The 19,029-nt window shown below is 32.0% G+C and overlaps 1 protein-coding gene across 1 annotated transcript in view; it reads left to right on the forward strand.

The window, feature by feature from the left end:
• Positions 1–19,029, forward strand: part of CDC73 (cell division cycle 73) — a 120,291-nt gene that overhangs the window by 29,391 nt on the left and 71,871 nt on the right. The window contains exons 8-10 of the mRNA XM_031937078.1: positions 6,116–6,214; positions 7,820–7,898; positions 14,590–14,654. Coding sequence (XP_031792938.1) covers positions 6,116–6,214; positions 7,820–7,898; positions 14,590–14,654 — 243 coding nt within the window. The remainder of the gene's footprint in view (positions 1–6,115; positions 6,215–7,819; positions 7,899–14,589; positions 14,655–19,029) is intronic.

Genomic DNA, 19,029 nt, shown 5'->3' on the forward strand with positions numbered 1-19,029 from the left:
GACTTGCAGTTTGTGCACTTAAACTGATGTTCAACATCATTTGCTCTTGAGTTTCAGTGAGGCAAACAACAACAACACACAACAGTGGGTGTTAAAATCTTTTGGAAGCAGTAATATTCAAGTAGTGAATGAGAAAAAACAAATGTTAAGTTAAATTCTCTTATTTTTCAGACTTAATTAGCACTTCAAACCGGGAATCACCAGATGAATGATTTTCTTTGAGCTGTAGGTGGCAGAATTGTATCATGATTTTATTATTCTTGTACTTCAAATAACTTAAATGAATTTCAGGCTTGTCTAGTAGACTAAAGGGAAAATAATTTTGTTGCCCCCTTCCCTTTGTATTATCCATAGTTTCACTTCATTTAATTGTTGGCTTTCCACTGTCTACTAGTCTTTGTTAAAAAATCATAAATATAAATATTTTGAGTGATGATCCAGAATATAATACTTTAGTTTTGTGGTATTAAAATTGGTAGATAAGGCACCATGGTTTCAGATAGGCCTCTTATATGGGTGCCATACTTTTTAGATTTGTTAGGAGCAAAAGATAGGAAATACATGTCTTATTTAAGAGATGTGACTAAATTATTTTTTTGGTGCCATTTTTCACTTTTTCTGAACATTCAAAATAAATAGTTTTGTCTTTTTTATAATAAGAATTCAAAGTGTTACTTGTAATGGCCTTTTATTGTAAATTTTCTTATAAATTACTGCATTCTAAGAACTATATTAAGTGCCAGGAAATCCAAGACAGGCAAGATAATTCCCTACTCTTGAAGAGCTTATAAACTAATTTATTTAACATAATTCATGTAAAATGATGTTAAATCCCCAATTTAAAAAAATGATATTCTTGCACTTCTAATGGTAATGGTTAGACTTTTTTCTTTATTTTTGATCTCCTACCTAGATTACTGTCTAAATAAGTACCTTTTTGTCTGCTAGTCTGTCATTTCCCAAAAAAGATGGGAGTCCCAAAAGTTGGAGAAAAGAAAATCCTGTAAGGACTGACAACTGTTCTTTTATTGTGTTTCTGTTGAAAAGTGAACCTGAGGTCCAATAGTTATAGCTGGTTTTGTTAACCCTACTTTGATGTCCTTTACTTTTCCATATTTTTAGGGTTACTTAGAGATACTCAGTCCCCTTCATTGTTGTTTGATCATTGTTCAAATTGAAGGAAAGAACTGCTTCTATTTTACTCTTTATATTTAGGAGACATTTAGATACTTGATTCACTTCTGCTCGTAGGATGAATGAATTCTAATTTATTTTTTTTCCTAATAACCATCGAGGACATTTTTTAAAACACAGAATCTGATTCTTTTTTTTTTTTTTAATAACTTTTTATTGACAGAGCCCATTCCTGGGTAATTTTTTTTACAACATTATCCCTTGCACTTACTTCTGTTACGACTTTTCCCCTCTCTCCCTTCCCCCCCTCCACAGAATCTGATTTTATTGTGCTCCAGAAATTGTTTTATTCTGCTGTTACTTTTCTTTTCTTTCTTTTTTTGCTGAGGCAGTTGGGGTCAAATGATTTGCCCAGAGTCACACAGCTAGGAAGTGTTACGTGTCTGGGGCCAAATTTGAACTCGGGTCCTTCTGACTTTAGGGCTGGTGCTCTACCTACTGCACCACCTAGCTACCCCTTTCTTTTTTAAAACAAATTTTATATTTTTTCCAATAACAAAAAATAGTAAACATTAAAAATTTTTTTTTTGTATTAGAGTTTTCCAGGGTTTACTTTTAATTTATGTTCTGGTAGTCTATATATATTATTTTTCTGATTTTTGCTTAGTTCACTTGGTATCAGTTCATGTGTCTTTCTGTGCTTCTTTTTATCACCTTTATCATTTCTTATGTATGATGACAATTCCCCTTTATTCACAGACCACAGCTTGTTTAATCTGCCTCCAATCAAAGAGCATGTACTTTTTTTCAAGTCTTTACCTAATACAAAAGTGCTTGGGAGATTTTTAAATTTTTGTCATTGATTTTCTTTCTTCATATTCTTAGTTGTAGAATCATTTGGACAAAGGTATAGATATTTAAGTTACAGTATTTTTATAAAAACTTCTGTGTGTGAAGTTCTTATTTTACAGTCAGTACTCCGTCAATTAGTGAACATTTATTAGTAAACTTCTACAATATTCCAGGCACTGTACTTCATGTTGGGAGGTACAAATAAAAAGAATGATATAATTCCTATTCCTAAAGAATTTATATTCTAAAGAGAAAGACAAGAATAATGTGTACATGTGTGTATAGACATACAATGAATCTTTTTTGAGTACTTATATGATAAGCACATACAAAGTACATATTAGGGCACACTAGCAGTTGTGGTAGGATTAGGTGGGGCTTCACAAAGCAGTTGAAGATGTGTCTTGGACAAAGAAAGGCAGTCTGAAGCAAAGGTGTGGAGGAGAATTATTTTAGGCATGAATAATGACCAATACAAAAGTACCAGAGACTGGAATTGGAGACCCATATGTCAGGAACCAGGATGAAGGGCAGTTTGAATGTCCCACAGCATTTGGGAATGGGGCAGATATAGCGATATCCATCCATCTGTCTGTCTTTCTATTTATTTATCTGTTGCAAAGATAGGTTATGTTTAAGAGCCAAAGAGAAGACTCTTTTGTCCTAGAAGCAATAGGGAGCAACTAGACTTTATTGAGTAAGAAAGTGACATTATTAGATCTGCACTTGGAGATAGTAGTGTAGAGGATAGTTTATTTGACATGTACTAAGCATCTAATAAGTGCTTATTGACTGACTGGGTTATAGACTGGATTGGAGTGGTGAGAGATCTGGGGCAGGAAGATAAATAAGAAAGAAAAAATTGCAATAGTCTAGGTGAAAGGTAGTGAGACCTTGGTGGAAATATTGGGGTATATAAATTGAAAAATATCGTAGAGTTGGAAATTGTAAGATTTGACAGCTGAAGGGACAATGAGGATTTATGAAATTCCAAGTTTTGAATCTGTGATTGTTGAATTGAATTGAAGAATCAACATGTATTAAATACCCCTTGTTAATAAGGCATTATGGTAGGTGTTGTTGGATCTTTAGAGTGAGAAATACAGAATTATTGTTCTCTTCCTTCAAAGACCTTAGAGGTTACTTACTTTTATTTTCATCCTTTGTGTATCAAGTATTTGCTAGGAGTTTGTAAGTAAGTCATAACCTCAAGGTCTCAGGTTCTTCTTCGCTGTATACTTATAAATTCTTCTGAATCTAGTTTGTTTTTTAGAAATTTTTGACTGATCCATTTCAACAGTTGGTTTTAGGAGCCAGAGTGCTAGCTAGCAGCATCTTTGTGATGGGGGAGGAATAATTACATAGCTATACCTACCTACAAATTATTAAAAAAAAAAAAATTTGATACTATCTCACTAAAATTTTTTAACTGAAATTACTCTCCTGCTTCCTAAAGAAAATTTCTTTAGTTAAGGGATTTGATTTGAAGTTTTAACAGATTACAGCTCTCAGCTTTTTGGGGATACTGGTAATCCTTGGGATTGCTGTCAAGAAATAATTTCACTTCCAAGTGGATACCACAGTTGAGTTGGAAGAATGTTATTCAAATCACAGTAGAATCCTTGTTAATTATTTATATGTGCTCCAATAATTACCAGTAACCAAACAGTTTGGCAGGGTAAAGATGACATGCCCCCAAATCAAAACAAAACTAGAGTTATTGTATGCCTCTGATCCCATGTTTATGTGGATTTCCCTAGCCTCCAGTGATTTATAATGTTTTAAGTGCTCTGCAACGGCATCAACACAAGTAAGGCTTATAATGTTTTAAGTGCTCTGCAACAGCATCAACACAAGTAAGGCTATGTACTAAAATAACAGAAGGAATATTTTTGAGAATCAAAGATACTCTGTATCCAAAAGCTATTACCACCTCTTTTCTTCCTTATCCTTAAGGTTAATAAAACAATTTGTATGATTTCATTTGATCTTCATAGCAGACCTGTGAGACAACTGAGGTTTAGTGAGGATAAGTGAATTGCCCAAAGTCATTTTGTTAGTGCTCAATTAGATTGAGAAGCATGGGTTGAATTTGGAATAGACTTGAGACAGAGACAAGTCAAAGCTATATTGAAGTAAGAAATAGTGAGGGCCTGAACTATTATAGTAGCAGTGTAAGTGGAGAAAAAAGAAAGTGCCCATGAGAGATGTCAAAGAGAAGGATTTCGATGACAAGATTTGGTTATTGATATGAATGTAGAATGAGAAAGAATACGGAGTTAAGGATTAACTACAACACATTCTCTTCCTGCGTCTCTATTTTCTTTATTAATTCATTGTCTTCTTTCTGACTTGTTCAGTAATATACCCAAGTTACACATGTAAAAAATAGAGCCAAGATTTTCACCCAAGGTCTATGCCCTTCTGGCTATACAACTTTGACTCTAATCTCTCTATCTATTCTCATACTTAGTCTGTCAATAATTTCTGCTTATTTCATATCCACAATTCCTTTTGCATTTCTCCTCTTACTTGTCAGTACTATTATTCTAATACAGGCCCTCATTACCCTGGACTTTTATAATAGATTCCTAGTACACCTTCTTTTCTCTACTCTCACTCTATACCCAGTCCTGTCCTTCATATTAGGACAGGATAATTTTTCTTATATTTAAGATGCCCTCAGTTTACAGATAAGGAATAATTGTGAGGGTCACACAACTAGTATATGTCTAAGCGCATATATGAAAACCCTAGTCTTACTGCCTCCAGACCCAGTGTTCTATCCACTGAGCTAGCTAGCAACTTCCATTGGATGCGAGCTTTGTTTTTATTTATGTGTTTAAATGTTAAATTTAAGTGTTAAATGCCTGAGACCAGATTTGAACTGGTACTCTAGACACTGCACCACCTAGCTGCCCCTAGATGTGACCTTTAAAAAGGTTTGGGAGACCTACCTTCCAGGTAATTTAATCATGGTCATTTGGGTATCTCTCTTAATACTAAAGAGAATCATGGGGACAAGCTTATTGCTTATATGTCCTCCAGAGCAATAAGGGGCTGCTAATGACATCTTGTCATCCCTGATCCAAGAAATTATCTCTACTCAGACCACCCAAAACTTTGTCCTATCTAGATAAAAGGATCTGTCTCCATCCAAGCTTCCCCACTTCAGATTAAATTCCACATTTAGGTTGGGTGGAATCTGACTTAGATGAGGCAATCTCATTATCATTAATTGCCTTCAAACAACTGGACTTTGTAAAATGAAGAATTTAGGGGGGGAAAAACTGCAATTGATTATTATCATTTCTCACATATATTGCCCTTTCTTAAATTGGGGGTAGCTGAAAGTTTATTTAAGACCATGATTCAAATCACCATGGTTGAGCAAAAATAAGATAAACATGGAAAAACTGGAGGCAAGAATTATAAGAGTGAGACAGTAAGGTTAACCTTAACACAAAGAACTCTAGGAAAAGAGATGACCAGACCCCCATGGTCACATGTCCTAGGGACTCTCCCTCACCATAAGTGGAAACTGTCATATCCAAAGAAAATCATTCTCTCTCTCTTTTTTTTTTTTTTGAAATAATAAAATCTCTGGTAGCTTTATTTTTAATTAAAATTTTTCTTTTAAGTTCCAAATTCTCTCTTCTTCCACCCCTCCCTTATGCATTGTGAAAACAAGAAATGCCCATTATACATACGAAGTCATATATAACATATTTCCACATTACCCATTGAGGTGGGGGGTAGTAGCCAAGAATAATAAATATCATTTTCTCATGTTGCAACATTTCTGAATAGGATATTGAGCCAATTCATAATTTGATATAAGATTTAATAGGTTTATAGATCTTGAGGTTTAAAAAGCAACCTTAAATCTTTAAATATATGGTTGTGAGAGCAAGTAATGATTTTAATAGATTGAAAATATAACTTCCTGTATTAGTTACAAACTGAAATCAGAAGTTAAAATTATTGCCCTGAAATTCTGTTACCCTATACTAAGGAAGAATGTCGAATTAAATATTTTAGGGTTAAAGAGAATGTTTTAAAGTGTAGCTCTTTGAATCTTGTTTATTTGTTTTAATGAGATTAATAAAAAGTCTTTTTTAAATTTTAGAATTTTGCCAAGAATATTTTTGCAATTCTTCAGTCTGTAAAAGCCAGAGAGGAAGGACGTGCTCCTGAACAGAGGCCTGCACCTAATACAGCACCTGTGGTAAGAATCTTTCTGTGCTTATCGACTCAATGGTATCATTTTAATTAAAAGACATGTTTTGAAAAGTACTATAAAATATTCATTAAAATGGTCAATCACTATCAACTGCTTTGGTTTTAATTCAGTTTTATCTTGGATATTGAAAATTTGATCGTAACATTGTTTGTAATAACCAAGAGAAAAATATTTCTTTTGTACTTTTAGTAAAACTTTATTTTTTTGATGTTTAAGAAAATCTCTTCCCTGATTATTAATCCTTATTATTGGCTGTACCAATTGGTTGATGTTTTCAAGGAATTTAACTTTTTTCTGTGATTATGGGTAGGAAACAAAAGTCACAATAAAGAGCATCTAAGTATTTTAATCAAGACACTGAATTTGTGTAATTTTTCTAGACATTAGAATTAATTTGTAAAATTAATGCTTATTGTAGCTTAACTTATTTTTTACATATAGAGTGGCTGAGTGTCTAAGAACATTTCATTTGTCCCAGTGGTTACAAGACACTGGAACATAAAAGTTATTAGTGTTTTTGAGTAGAGTAACAGTTACATATTTAAATGTATAAAATTCCAAATGTGGCATATGATTTAATTTTGCAGAAAATATCTAGGTATTTCAATTGGATGTATCAGCAACCTCTTAGAAGCAGTCTTACAACCATTTCTCAAATATTCTTGAAAGGATTGTAATTAAAACAATTTTATTCTTTAAAAAAGTTTTATAAAAATAATTTTATTCTCTTTTAACCTGGTAATAATCCTTTTATAGGTTAAACATTTTTATTTAATTCTGCTTTTGAGCAGGACCATATGTATTTTAACAAGAAATAATTTATTCTGAATTTTGTAATGCAAATTACTAAAATACTTGGTATTGTAGTCAAATAAGGATTTTAGTATTTAGTATTTAGTAATTAACTTAGTATTTTTAATTAATTTAGTATTTAGTAATTAATTTGACTAATGAAATCACCAGGGAAAAAAATTGTTGAATGAATGCAGTAAAATGGAATTTATTTGAAAGTGGAAAGAGTATTAATATTGTTTATTATATGGTGATTCCTTGCATTTGTATAGTACTTTGAAAAAAATTTAAGAATTATTATATCTTTCTCCTTTTGTAACTAAGTCAGTCGACTAGGATTTATGTGCCAGGCTAAGTGTTTGGGATACAAAGAAAGGCATCAATTGAGTTATTTTAGTATAAAAATAAGCAGTTTTCCCACATGTCTCATTATTAAGTTAAAAGGCATAATTAAAAACTATGCAAACATTGTTTTATTTATTTATTTTTTTTTTCAAGCATTCTTATTATATTACTTCTGCAAAGTACATATGACATATTTGTGAATTGGTCTTTTTCTCCTTCTACTATTTATTGGATTCTTGGTCCAAATTTGGACAGGTAGTAGTAATTTTCAGCAGTTTTTGAGAATGCTTTTTAACCCAATCTTTGGGAACAAATATTCTTTTTTGTTGTTGTTGTTGTTCCATAGTTATATAAGAGGAAAACCTTCAAGTTAATATGCAAGTTCTGACGTTCTTTTTGCTATGTGATGTTCCTTGCTTTAAACAATATGTCCAATTGTACTTTTCTTTCAAGGATCCTACATTGCGGAATAAGCCTCCTATTCCAGCTGCCTACAACAGATATGATCAGGAAAGATTCAAAGGAAAAGAAGGTCAGTATCCAATGTGTACTTTTCCATATCATTGCTGCACGCATCTTGACTGTTGGTAATAACTTTAATTGTACATTATCAATATCTTAGTGGAAAGTTGATTGTAAAGTAAAATTTGGAATCAGATGATATAAGTTGAAATTTGCTTATTGTCTGTGTGTTCTTTTTTGGCTCTCAGTGAGATGATGGGACTAGACAATCTCTTGGTTTAGGTTCTTTCTTAGTGTAAACTTAACTGCCCTGTAATTTGTCCTAGTTATGAAATAAAATGCATGATATCAGAAAAGTTGATTACAATGAAGAAATTCCTATTTCCAAGAATAATTTGGAATATTCAGTATTGCTGCAACAGTTTCTTAAGAAATGATGATCTAAACATGGTTTTTTAAAAAACTGTTGCTTTTATGATTCACAAAGTAAAGTGCAGATCCAGCACTTTTTCCAACCACACCACCTGTCTGCCTCTTAGGGTGAAGGATGTGTGATTTTTGTTACTGCAGGGTATAACTAGTTTAGTAATTTATGCTACTGAAAATTTGTCTAGAACTTAAGTAGAAATTACCACATAGTTTATTGAGGTACATAGGGGTTTCAAACCCATGGGCACATGGTAGTAAATATTATTGGTAGCATTTACAACAAACTAAATTTTTATGACTCCAAGCCTAGAACTCTGTACAGTATGCTCTCAGTTCGGTCTATGCTTTCATATGCAAAGAATCTGTGAGCTGTTAAAATGCTTAATCTCTTTGGTCTTCAATTTCCTGAAGGGTTTGCCTTCTCTTAAGATTATTTCTACCTAGGTTTTTTAGAATTATAGATCTAGAGCTAGATGAAACTTCTAAGGCCATCTAGTCCAATTTTTTGAGTTTATTTTTTATTTGTTTTTTATCTTTTATTTTTTATTTACAAAACATGTTTATGGGTAATTTTTCAACATTGACCCTTGCGAAACTTTCTGTTCCAAATTTTTCCCTCCTTCTCCTCACCACTTCCTTTAGTCTGATACATGTTAAATATATTAAAATATATGTTAAATCCAATATATGTATACATATTTATACAGTTATCTTGCTGCACAAGAAAAATTGGATATAGAAAGAAAAAAAAACCCTGAGAAGATAAACAAAATGCAAGCAGCCATCAACAGAAAGAGTGAAAAGTGCTATGTTGTGGTCTACACTCAGTTCCCACAGGCCTCTCTGGATGTATATGGCTTTCTTCATCACTGAACAGTTGGAACTGGTCTGAATCATCTCATTGTTGAAGAGAGCCATGTCCATCAGAATTGATCATCTTATAGACTCTGCTTCTGCTCATTTCACTTAGCATCAGTTCATGTAAGTCTCTGAAGGCCTCTATGAAATCATCCTTTTGGTCGTTTCTTACAGAACAATGATATTCCATAACATTCATATACCATAATTTATTCAGCCATTCTTCAATTGATGGGCTAGAAATTCCAGTTTCTGGCCACTACAAAAAGGGCTGCCATAAACATTTTTGTACACATGGGGCCTATTTCCTCCATTAAGATTTCTTTGGGATATAAGCCCAGTAGAAACACTACCTCGGTCAAAGGGTATGCACAATTTGATAACGGAGCATAGTTTCAAATTGCTCTCCAGAATAGTTGCATCTGTTCACAGTTGCACCAACACTGTATTAGTGTCCCAATTTTCACACATCCCCTCCAACATTCATCATTAGCTTTTTCTGTCATCTTAGCCAATCTGATGTGTTTAGTGGTATCTCAGAGATGTCTTACTTTGCATTTCTCTGATCAGTAGTGATTTGGAGTACCTTTTCATATGATTAAAAATAGTTTCAATTTCTTCATCTGAAAATTCTTTTCATATCCTTTGACCCATTTATCAATTGGAGAATGGCTTGAATTCTTATAAATTTGAGTTAGTTCTCTATATATTTTAGAAATGAAGCCTTTATCAAACCTTTAAATGTAAAGATGTTTTCCCAGTTTATTGCTTCCCTTCTAATCTTGTCTTCATTAGTTTTGTTTGTACAAAAACTTTTTGAACTGAATATAATCAAAATTATTTTGTGATCAGTAATGATCGCTTGTTCTTCTTTGGTCACAAATTCATTCTTCCTCCACAGAACTGAGAGGTAAACTATCCTATGTTTTTCTAATTTGTTTATAATATCATTCTTTGTGTCTAGATCATGAATCCATTTTGACCTTATCTTGGTAGACAGTGTTAGGTGTGGTTCAATACCTCATCTAGTCCAATTTTTTGACTCATCCAAGTTGTCGGTAGAATTTAGACTAGTACCTACCTTCTTCAGTACTTTCCCCATTATGTCAGATAATAGCAAAAATAATTTTTGGACAGTTATCTTAAGAATGTTTTTAAACCATTTTCAGTTTAGATATTGAGTAAAAACAATTAAATGGAGATTACTAATCATCTTAATTGAATTAGTAATTAGTAATAAAAAACTAAAAAGTTAGTAATTTAATTTTTCTTAATTGAAAAAGTTTATTTGAAATATTTTTAAAAAATATTTCACCAATCTTTTAATAGCCAAAGAATTTGCAGCATCTCATTTGGGCATGGAACAAAAGATTTATAAGTAAATTAGAAAACATAAGAGGAACATTTTCTACTAGTGTGAAACAATTATATTTGAAGCATATTTTATTTTTTTATTTTTTAATAACTTTTTATTGACAGAACCCATGCCAGGGTAGTTTTTTACAACATTATCCCTTGCACTCACTTCTGTTCCGATTTTCCTCCTCCCTCCTTCTACCCCCTCCCCCAGATGGCAAGCAGTTCTATACATGTTAAATAGGTTACAGTAGATCTTGGATACAATATATGTGTGCAGAACCAAACAGTTCTCTTGTTGCTCAGGGAGAATTGGATTTAGAAGGTATAAATAACCCGGAAAGAAGAACAAAAATGCAAGCAGTTTACATTCATTTCCTAGTGTTCTTTCTTTGGGGAAAGCTGTGAAGCATATTTTGGAGTAAAATTCTGCTGGGTAGTAGACCATCATAAAATTGTCCCTTTTTTGTATATTTCACTGTATTTATTTCATCATATCAATATGGATATTATCTCCATTGGTTCAGAACACAATCCATTCAGGTCTTCTCATTTGATTCTGCACAACTTTCCCCAAAAAATACCATTGAGGAGAAGCTACCTGTTGTGTTAGAAGTCTTCTTTTTAGAATAATATTCCCAAAGTTCTTTTGCAGCTTTTAGGCTGCTCATCACTTGACTTTGCTTAGATATTTTTCTTGTGAAATGATCACATTTCTGATTGAATCATTGTTCTGTCACTTAATATCATGTGCTGGACTAAGAGTTATTTCTATTGGAAAATATTTTTTATATTGTTAATAATTGGATAATTTTTGTTTGTCTGTAACATTTGACCACTTACCTCTTGGGAAATGTCTTTTAATCTTATACATTTGTTTCAATTACTTTTATAACTTGGATATAAGTTCCTTATCAGATAAGAGATACCTGCCATGTTCTTTTAAAAGATCTGGTAATTAAGTTACCCCAGAGTATCTTGTCTTCAAACTTGTTTCTTTACTAGTGTAGAATATTCCTTTTACATTTCTTCCTTCTGCTATGCCAAATTTTTCTCTTCTTCAGTAGTTTAGTTTTTTAGGGATTTCTTTGTTGGACCATTCTGAAGTGTCTAGTGTTCCATATTATTTTAGGCTGGACCATACTTTTGTGGATCCTTATAGATTATTCAAAAGTTAATTAAGAAACAATAGAAGAAGCACAGTATTTAACAATTATATCCATTAAGAGCACATTGAGTTGATTCAGCTCAGTTAATTTCACCTGTCTCTGAATTGTATCTCTTGCTATTTTGTACTTTACTGGGACAAGGGTAACCAGTTGTGGCAGGGGATAGAGTCCTGGGTTGGGAGTCAGAAAGACCTGAGTACAATGTGGCCTTAGACCTTTCCTAACTGTGTGACCCTTGACAAATTATTTTATCTCAGTTTGCCTCAGTGTCTTCATCTGTAAAATAAGTATAATCACAGTACCTCCCTTCTAGCATTGTTTTGAGGATCAAACAAGATAGTTTTGTGAGATGCTTAGCACATTGCCTAGCACATAGTATCATGTACATATTGTTATTTGTAACCTGAATCTTTAGTTTCCTGAACCAGTCAAATCTCAGGGATAGCTTCAATACTTTTAAAGGAAAAACTAGCTTAACCTCTGTAGGATATGGGGAGGTTAAGATATTTATCTCACCATATATGCTTTCTGGAGAACTCTTGACATTCGTCTTTAATTAGGCCCTATTTCAGTTTACTTCATATGAGAGTTTTGTATTTTTTTTGAGACTTTCAAAATTCTTCTTTCGGGTCATAGAATCCTTTCTATTAATTTTTTTGTTTTGTTTTGTTCTGGACATTTATTTTGATTTTCTCTTTTAATACCTTTGTTGTTTTCTGCCATTTTGGGAGGGTGTACTTTTCCATCACCCACGTGCAGGCCCCTTTCCTTTGCTGCTAGGTAGAATGCTTCAGCCTCTTCATTTTGGGATATGGGATTTATTTACTTGGCAACCTGCCTGGCATTGGACTGGCAGAGAGAGTTAAAATTGACATCAGATGAATGTTAGCCTCCTCTTTGGAAAAAAAAAGAAAAAGGTTTTTCTATTATGAATTTAACAAACATCAAAAACCATGACCATTTCTATACTCAAAGGAAAAAAAAAGGAAAAAGAGACATTTGCATACTAACTTTATTATATATTTAAAAGGAATAGCAAGTTGCACACAATAGATTTGCATTTTTGTGTACAATAATCTTTTTTTTATTATGCTACATTATAGAAATGTTTATTTTATAAATTAAAAGTGAAATAAATTCAAAGATAATATTAAATTTACCACTTGTAACAAAAGTTGTCTTCCTTGTCTGTGGCCTTTTCTGTATATATTTTGATGTTTGTTTAATCCTCATTTCTTTTCCATCAACATTTCTTTGCCTCAGCAAAAAAAAGGTGCTGTAAATATTTTTATACCTATGGAAATCCTCCTATATTTGATCTCTTTGGGAATCATGTATGGTAGTAGTATTTCTAGGTTAGACCACATTCAGAGTTATTAAACTTTTGGTTATAGTTCCAAATTTCATTGCAAAATAGACCATTTGCCCCCTTAATCAGTATTGATTGCCTTAGCTAGCTTTGCTGTCCTCCTTCCAATTCTCCAACAGTTGTTACTTTACTTTTTTGTCATATTGACCAAACTAATGACCATGAAGAGATTTAGAGCACTTTCTACATGACTTTTGATAATTTGCTTTTCTTTTGCAACTGCTTGTATGTATCCTTTTACCATAAATGCTGGGGAATGGATTTGTGTTTTTGTTGTATCTTTCATATATGTTTTGGATATTAGTCTTCTTACTTCAGTCTTGATTGCAGCTTGCCTAATTTCCTCTTTCTGTTTGCCCCTTTTCCTTTCTGCTTTTTATATATATTCTTGATTCACTAACACTTCTTCTTGGTCTGAATGCTTTTGCAGCTACTTTTTTTTTTTTTTTTTTTTTTTTACAACTATGCTTATTTTCATATCAGTATTTAAGGTTAACTTGAGTAATGTTAGTAAATACATATTACATAAACATACATTTAATCACATTTCACCAAATGATAATTGTCAGATATATGTAAATTATTATGGTAAGTTAAATAAAGCCCAGTTTCCTGCCATTATGCCTGTAGTAGAGGGGAGATAATATGTAAACAAAATGAATATAATACAAACTAGAATATAACAAATGGAGAGGTTCTCTAAAATTCTGAAGGAATTTCAAGAAAGATTATAATAACTTCTATGCAGAATTAAGAAAGACCTTATTTAGGTGGTAATAATAACAGCCAACATTTTTGTAGCATATTAAAGGTCATCAATCACTTTATGTATTTTATCTTGTTTGACCTAATAGTATTTTAGGTGTTTTTTGTTGGATAGATGAATTTGAATTTAACAAATGGACATAAAGGAGAGAGGTGGGAAATTCATACTAATCATAGGAAAAAATTGGGAGCAAAGGCATACAAGTAGGAAAATGGTAGAGTAAGTTTGATGAAAAGTATATAATTCAGTTTGGCTGGAGTGTGGTATATGGAGTCAAGACACTGTGAAACAAATGGAAAAATATGTACAAGTTTAGATTGGAGATTACTATCACTATCAGATTAAGGAAATGATTGGAATTAATACAGAACTATTAAAACTATTAAATGTTATTTGCTTGTGGAATAGTATTTTACCACTAGGAATCATGTTAAGGAGACTCAAACATGTTCCTATGTAATTGGAAGCTTAAAATAAAATAGAGTTCAGGTCAATTCTAGCTCAAATTCTAGGCACTTTGGGTACAAATTTGTATAAGTTATTGATTGCTGTATATTTTAAAACTTCATTACACACATCTTTATACTTACGTATACAAATATATACACCTAGAGGAAATTTTGTAAGGTATTGGAGTTTTTGCTGTTTTAATATTGGTTAATAATTGGTTAATATTTAACATTTTAACCAATGTGTAAAATAAAAAATACATTTAATATTGTGTTACCATTCATTGGCCATGTGACAATTATAATAGAGTAGAACTTGTCTGTGAAGTGCAGAAGATTTAACTTGAAACCCTTTTTCTCTACAGAAACGGAAGGCTTCAAAATTGATACAATGGGCACTTACCATGGAATGACTCTAAAATCTGTAACGGTCAGTGAACACTTACTCATTTTTGACCTAGACTTTGATTTAAGTAATCAGTGGTGTGGTTCCTTTTGCCACAGGAGATTTGTGTCAGTAACATATGTTTATAAAAATTAACAATTCAAGTGTTTTATATTTCAAATGTATCATTAAATACTACTTGTAATTGACATTTTATACCTTTTAAGTTGAGTAGTGCTGATCTTTGAAGACTGGAGAATTTGAGAGTAACTTAAATTCTGTATTTTACCTTTTCACTATTTGCAAAACTGGGTTGTGTGTATATCCAAATAAATGCTGTTAGAACAGATGTTAAAAGATGGGACATCATTAAGAATTTTTATCATCTGTGGACCAGTATCATCATTGGTGATGAATAGACAGACTAAACATTCTTTTATATCTTGATATCTACTTCTTGTTCTTCCTCTTAAATTCAATAGGATGTAAATGTAATCACTTTAATTCTTGCTGCCTTGAACTTCCTTAGTTAAATATAAAATTCCTTTGTATGTTATTAGCTTTTTTTTTGAGTAGTGACATCACCTACATAGAGATACATTTATATTTCATTTAAAAGTAAGAATTTATAAACCTAAATTTGAAGTTTTTCAATATATTTTGCCTGTTTTAAGTTAATAAGAAAGAAGTGAAATAGGAAGATTTTGATGTTAGTTGTGATACTAAAAATGTTTTATTGGAAAGGACCGTAGCATGTAACTTAACATACATATATGCCGTGCTTTTTAAACATAATAATTTTTGAAATTATTGAAGGGTTTTAAAGAAGTATTTGATGTTTCTCATAATGGCTCTTCTTTTAATGGAATTCTCTTATTTTATTTTAAATAAGCATTAGCAAGTTACAATAAACTCAAGAGATACAGGACTGCTACATACTTTCTTTTTAAGCAGGACATTGAATTATTTCTCTTTTCAGTTTTCCTTCTTGTCTTTAATTTATTGGAAAAATCATGAGAATTTCACAGTATCAAAAGTTAGAAGTATACCATCTGATTGATGACTGGGTTTGCTTTATTTGAAAAGATGAGTGACTCTCAGGGATGTACTGTGAAGGAATTTTTCTCTTGTGTCACATGTTATTTTTGAACCAGATGTCTTTTTGCTCTGAGGTGGCCATTTTTAGAGTAGCCATTATCTATACTGTACATGAATTTCTGAACATTAAGTGATTCATCACATTTGTAATCTTATAGCAGGTTCTGATGAAATTTCAAAAAATACAGTCCACTTTGCAGTCCTTTTCAATTTACCAAAACAATAAGTGTCCATTAAATATGATGTACTGTATTAGAAGTTAAAAATCTTTTCCGTGAATTTAATATATACCTAATAACAGCAATTTGAAGGGGAGAGTGAATATTAATGCTGAAGAACTCAGGTAAGACTTTACAGAAAAGAGGAAAACTGAGGGTTGAAGGAAGATAAAGATTTTGAAAGACAAAAATGTGGGAAGTGTAAATTCCAGGCCATCCTATTTTAAAGTTGAGCAAAGTTCCTTCAACAATTTTCCTAAAGTAAAAATTAATTCTGGGACATGAATTATAAGCTAGATAAGAGTTTTAAATTTCGGTACCAGTTTGCCTATAAAACGGCTGAGTTCTCTAAGTAGGTGAACAATGAATTAGTTTAAGGAACTAGATTAAATTGTAATTGGGCAATCTTTAACAAAATGATTAAAAAAAATAATACAACATGAATAATTTTAATTTATAACTTTATAAGTCTAGATATGTGGCTTCAGGGGATCCATTTCTGAGTTTGATACTATTATTCCAGACAATGTATTTATTATACATGTCATATATTTTATATATTTATGATGTATTTTTGACATAAGCATGCTTTTGCTTACAAAATGTGATTATGCCAATAAAAGTGAAAATTTAGCTCTTTGTTTTGCATAGTTTGTTCCTCTGATAGCAACTATTTTAGTGGGTAGCTGTGGTGTTGTAGATGTTGCCTTTAGCATTCTATACAAAATATGCAAAGGGACAAAAAACTAATTGTATGTGGTTTGTTTGGGGCTTTTTTAAGTTTAGAGATGACCCAGAGAGAAGTAATTGTCCTTGGTTCTTGTACTTGGATGGTAGAATTGTTATCATTAACAAATATTTTCAGGTTCCTACTGATGATAACAATGGGTATAGAGGACAGTCCGCGTCCATATGACAGAGGACTGATTCATAAGATAATAAGATCATTGATATAAAAGTTACATTGTTCAACCCCCTCATTTTTATAGTGACAAAACGAGTCTAGAAAAACTTAGTTACTTTCCTGGGGTTGTAAAAAGAGGAGAAGATGGAAGTCGAATTAAAAGTGACCTCAAAGTTAGGAGTAGACCCCATATAAAACCCCACAGTCTTTAGACATCCGGGTAATTGTTTCCTAATTTTCTTTTGGTGATTTGGATTTTAATTAATGGAGATATTTGTTCTTAACCTGACCTCACATGTTTTACACCCATTGTAAAGATATTTTATTCTTTTAGAATGGATGGCAGGTTCTAAGAACTTAACTCATATGAAAGGATAAATGAAATAAATGAACATTTTTCTTTTCACTGTAATTGATATGCCTTAACATTAATGTCTCAAAATTTTTTGTTGCATTACTTTAGTAACATTTTTAAAGTTGGAAAGAAGCCAAATTGAAATATAAGATAGAAGGAAATGTAGAGTAAATCTATATTTACTGTACTTTCTTTGAAGTAGATTACTTACTGAATTGTACATGTAAAACTGAATTCTATGACAGTAGCATTGCTGAAACCAGAAACATGAAGTATTTTGCTCTCACCACAGTTTGATGAGATTTTAAAGGTCATCACAAACAAGCTGTCAGCTAACTTAATAGGAATAATGAAGTCACCCATGACTTGCATATACAATATTTATAACCTTTATATAACTGTTTCATTGTCCCTCATGACAGAAGATAAACAGCAAAATGCACATCTAGGTTTTAGCAGAATTCAAATGAGGTCCCATTTGAACAAAAAAGAACTTAATTTTATTGATGATCATTTTTCCATTTTAAATAGCCACCTCTACAATTAACTTAGTACCTTCCCTAACCTAGTATTAACCTGTTACCTTCTTACCTAAATTCCTTTTGCCTGAAGTTTAATGATCTTTTGTTTCTTTCCATTTTGTAAAGTCTTTAAGGCTTAATACTTTATAAATTATAATTATTTTTTTCAAAGATAACTTATTTTAACCTCTTGATAACTGATAAGAAAAAGGGATATGAAGAAGCAAAGGTGAATCCTGGCTTGTGTCTGAAAATTGGATGGTGGAAGAATATTACAGAGAAATGAAGAAGGATCACTTGAAGCTAAGAACAAATGAGGTCCTTGAATGCTTTCTTAGAGAAGGGAGCTGGGTACTCAGTGGTGGAGTGTCTTCTAGGGAATGAATGAAAAAGTCATTTTTCAGATTCTGCTATTTGAGGAATCATCCAATAAAAGTCAGTGGGATAAGAACAATAGTGGTAGTTAAGTACCCCTCACTGGTTAGAGAGTAATTGGGCAGCTATTTTTCAGGTTTACAGCAATTGTGTAAAAAACTACTTTCTTCTTAACAGAAAACATCCTGAGATTTGTCAAAACATATGTCTTCTACTTGTTTGCAGTGATTATTGGTGGCATAAATGAAGTAACCAATAGAGCTTTTCCAAAAGTCATGAAATCCTGATCAAGCAATTAGTAGACCTTACAGGCATAGGTGATATTATGCCCATCTGGTGCTAATGCATGAGATTCAGGGAAGAAAGGGAAAGTGAGGAACTGAAAAAAACTGAATAAGAAAGTGTTTGAGAACATGAGAACAGGATATAAATTTCTGAACTAGAACTGAACAATGTCTAATCAGAGTTGGTAAAAGTAATTTCCCTAGCTGTTTATAAATCCAAAAGACTATAAAATCAAAAGGGAATAGGGACAGAGAATACTTTCTATTTATATTCACTGAAGTTTGTATGATCTATAATGACTATAAAATAGTTTACTGGAAGTTTACTTTAAACATGGTCCAAGAAAGCAGAATCCTATACAATTAGGGAAATTTGATATTTATGTAGACAACACTTTGATTTGATTAGCTGAATATAACTGAAATATAATTCTTGTAAGGGTTACCCCTTAAAGTACTATAGGCTGTACTTATGTATAAGGAACCTACTCAGCTTTTTTTATATGTAAGTGCCCCACAAGTACCAATGGTAGGCTTTGAACCCAGGTTTTTCTGTTTTCAAAATCTTTTATTCTAGTAACTTTACTCTCATGCATCATATCATGTCTTAAATAGAAAGGACATATGCAGAGATAAGGATAGAAATTTTGTTTTAAAAGCTGAGT

This window comes from Sarcophilus harrisii, chromosome 4 (assembly GCF_902635505.1).
Source record: "Sarcophilus harrisii chromosome 4, mSarHar1.11, whole genome shotgun sequence".
In the NCBI taxonomy this organism is placed as follows: domain Eukaryota; kingdom Metazoa; phylum Chordata; class Mammalia; order Dasyuromorphia; family Dasyuridae; genus Sarcophilus; species Sarcophilus harrisii.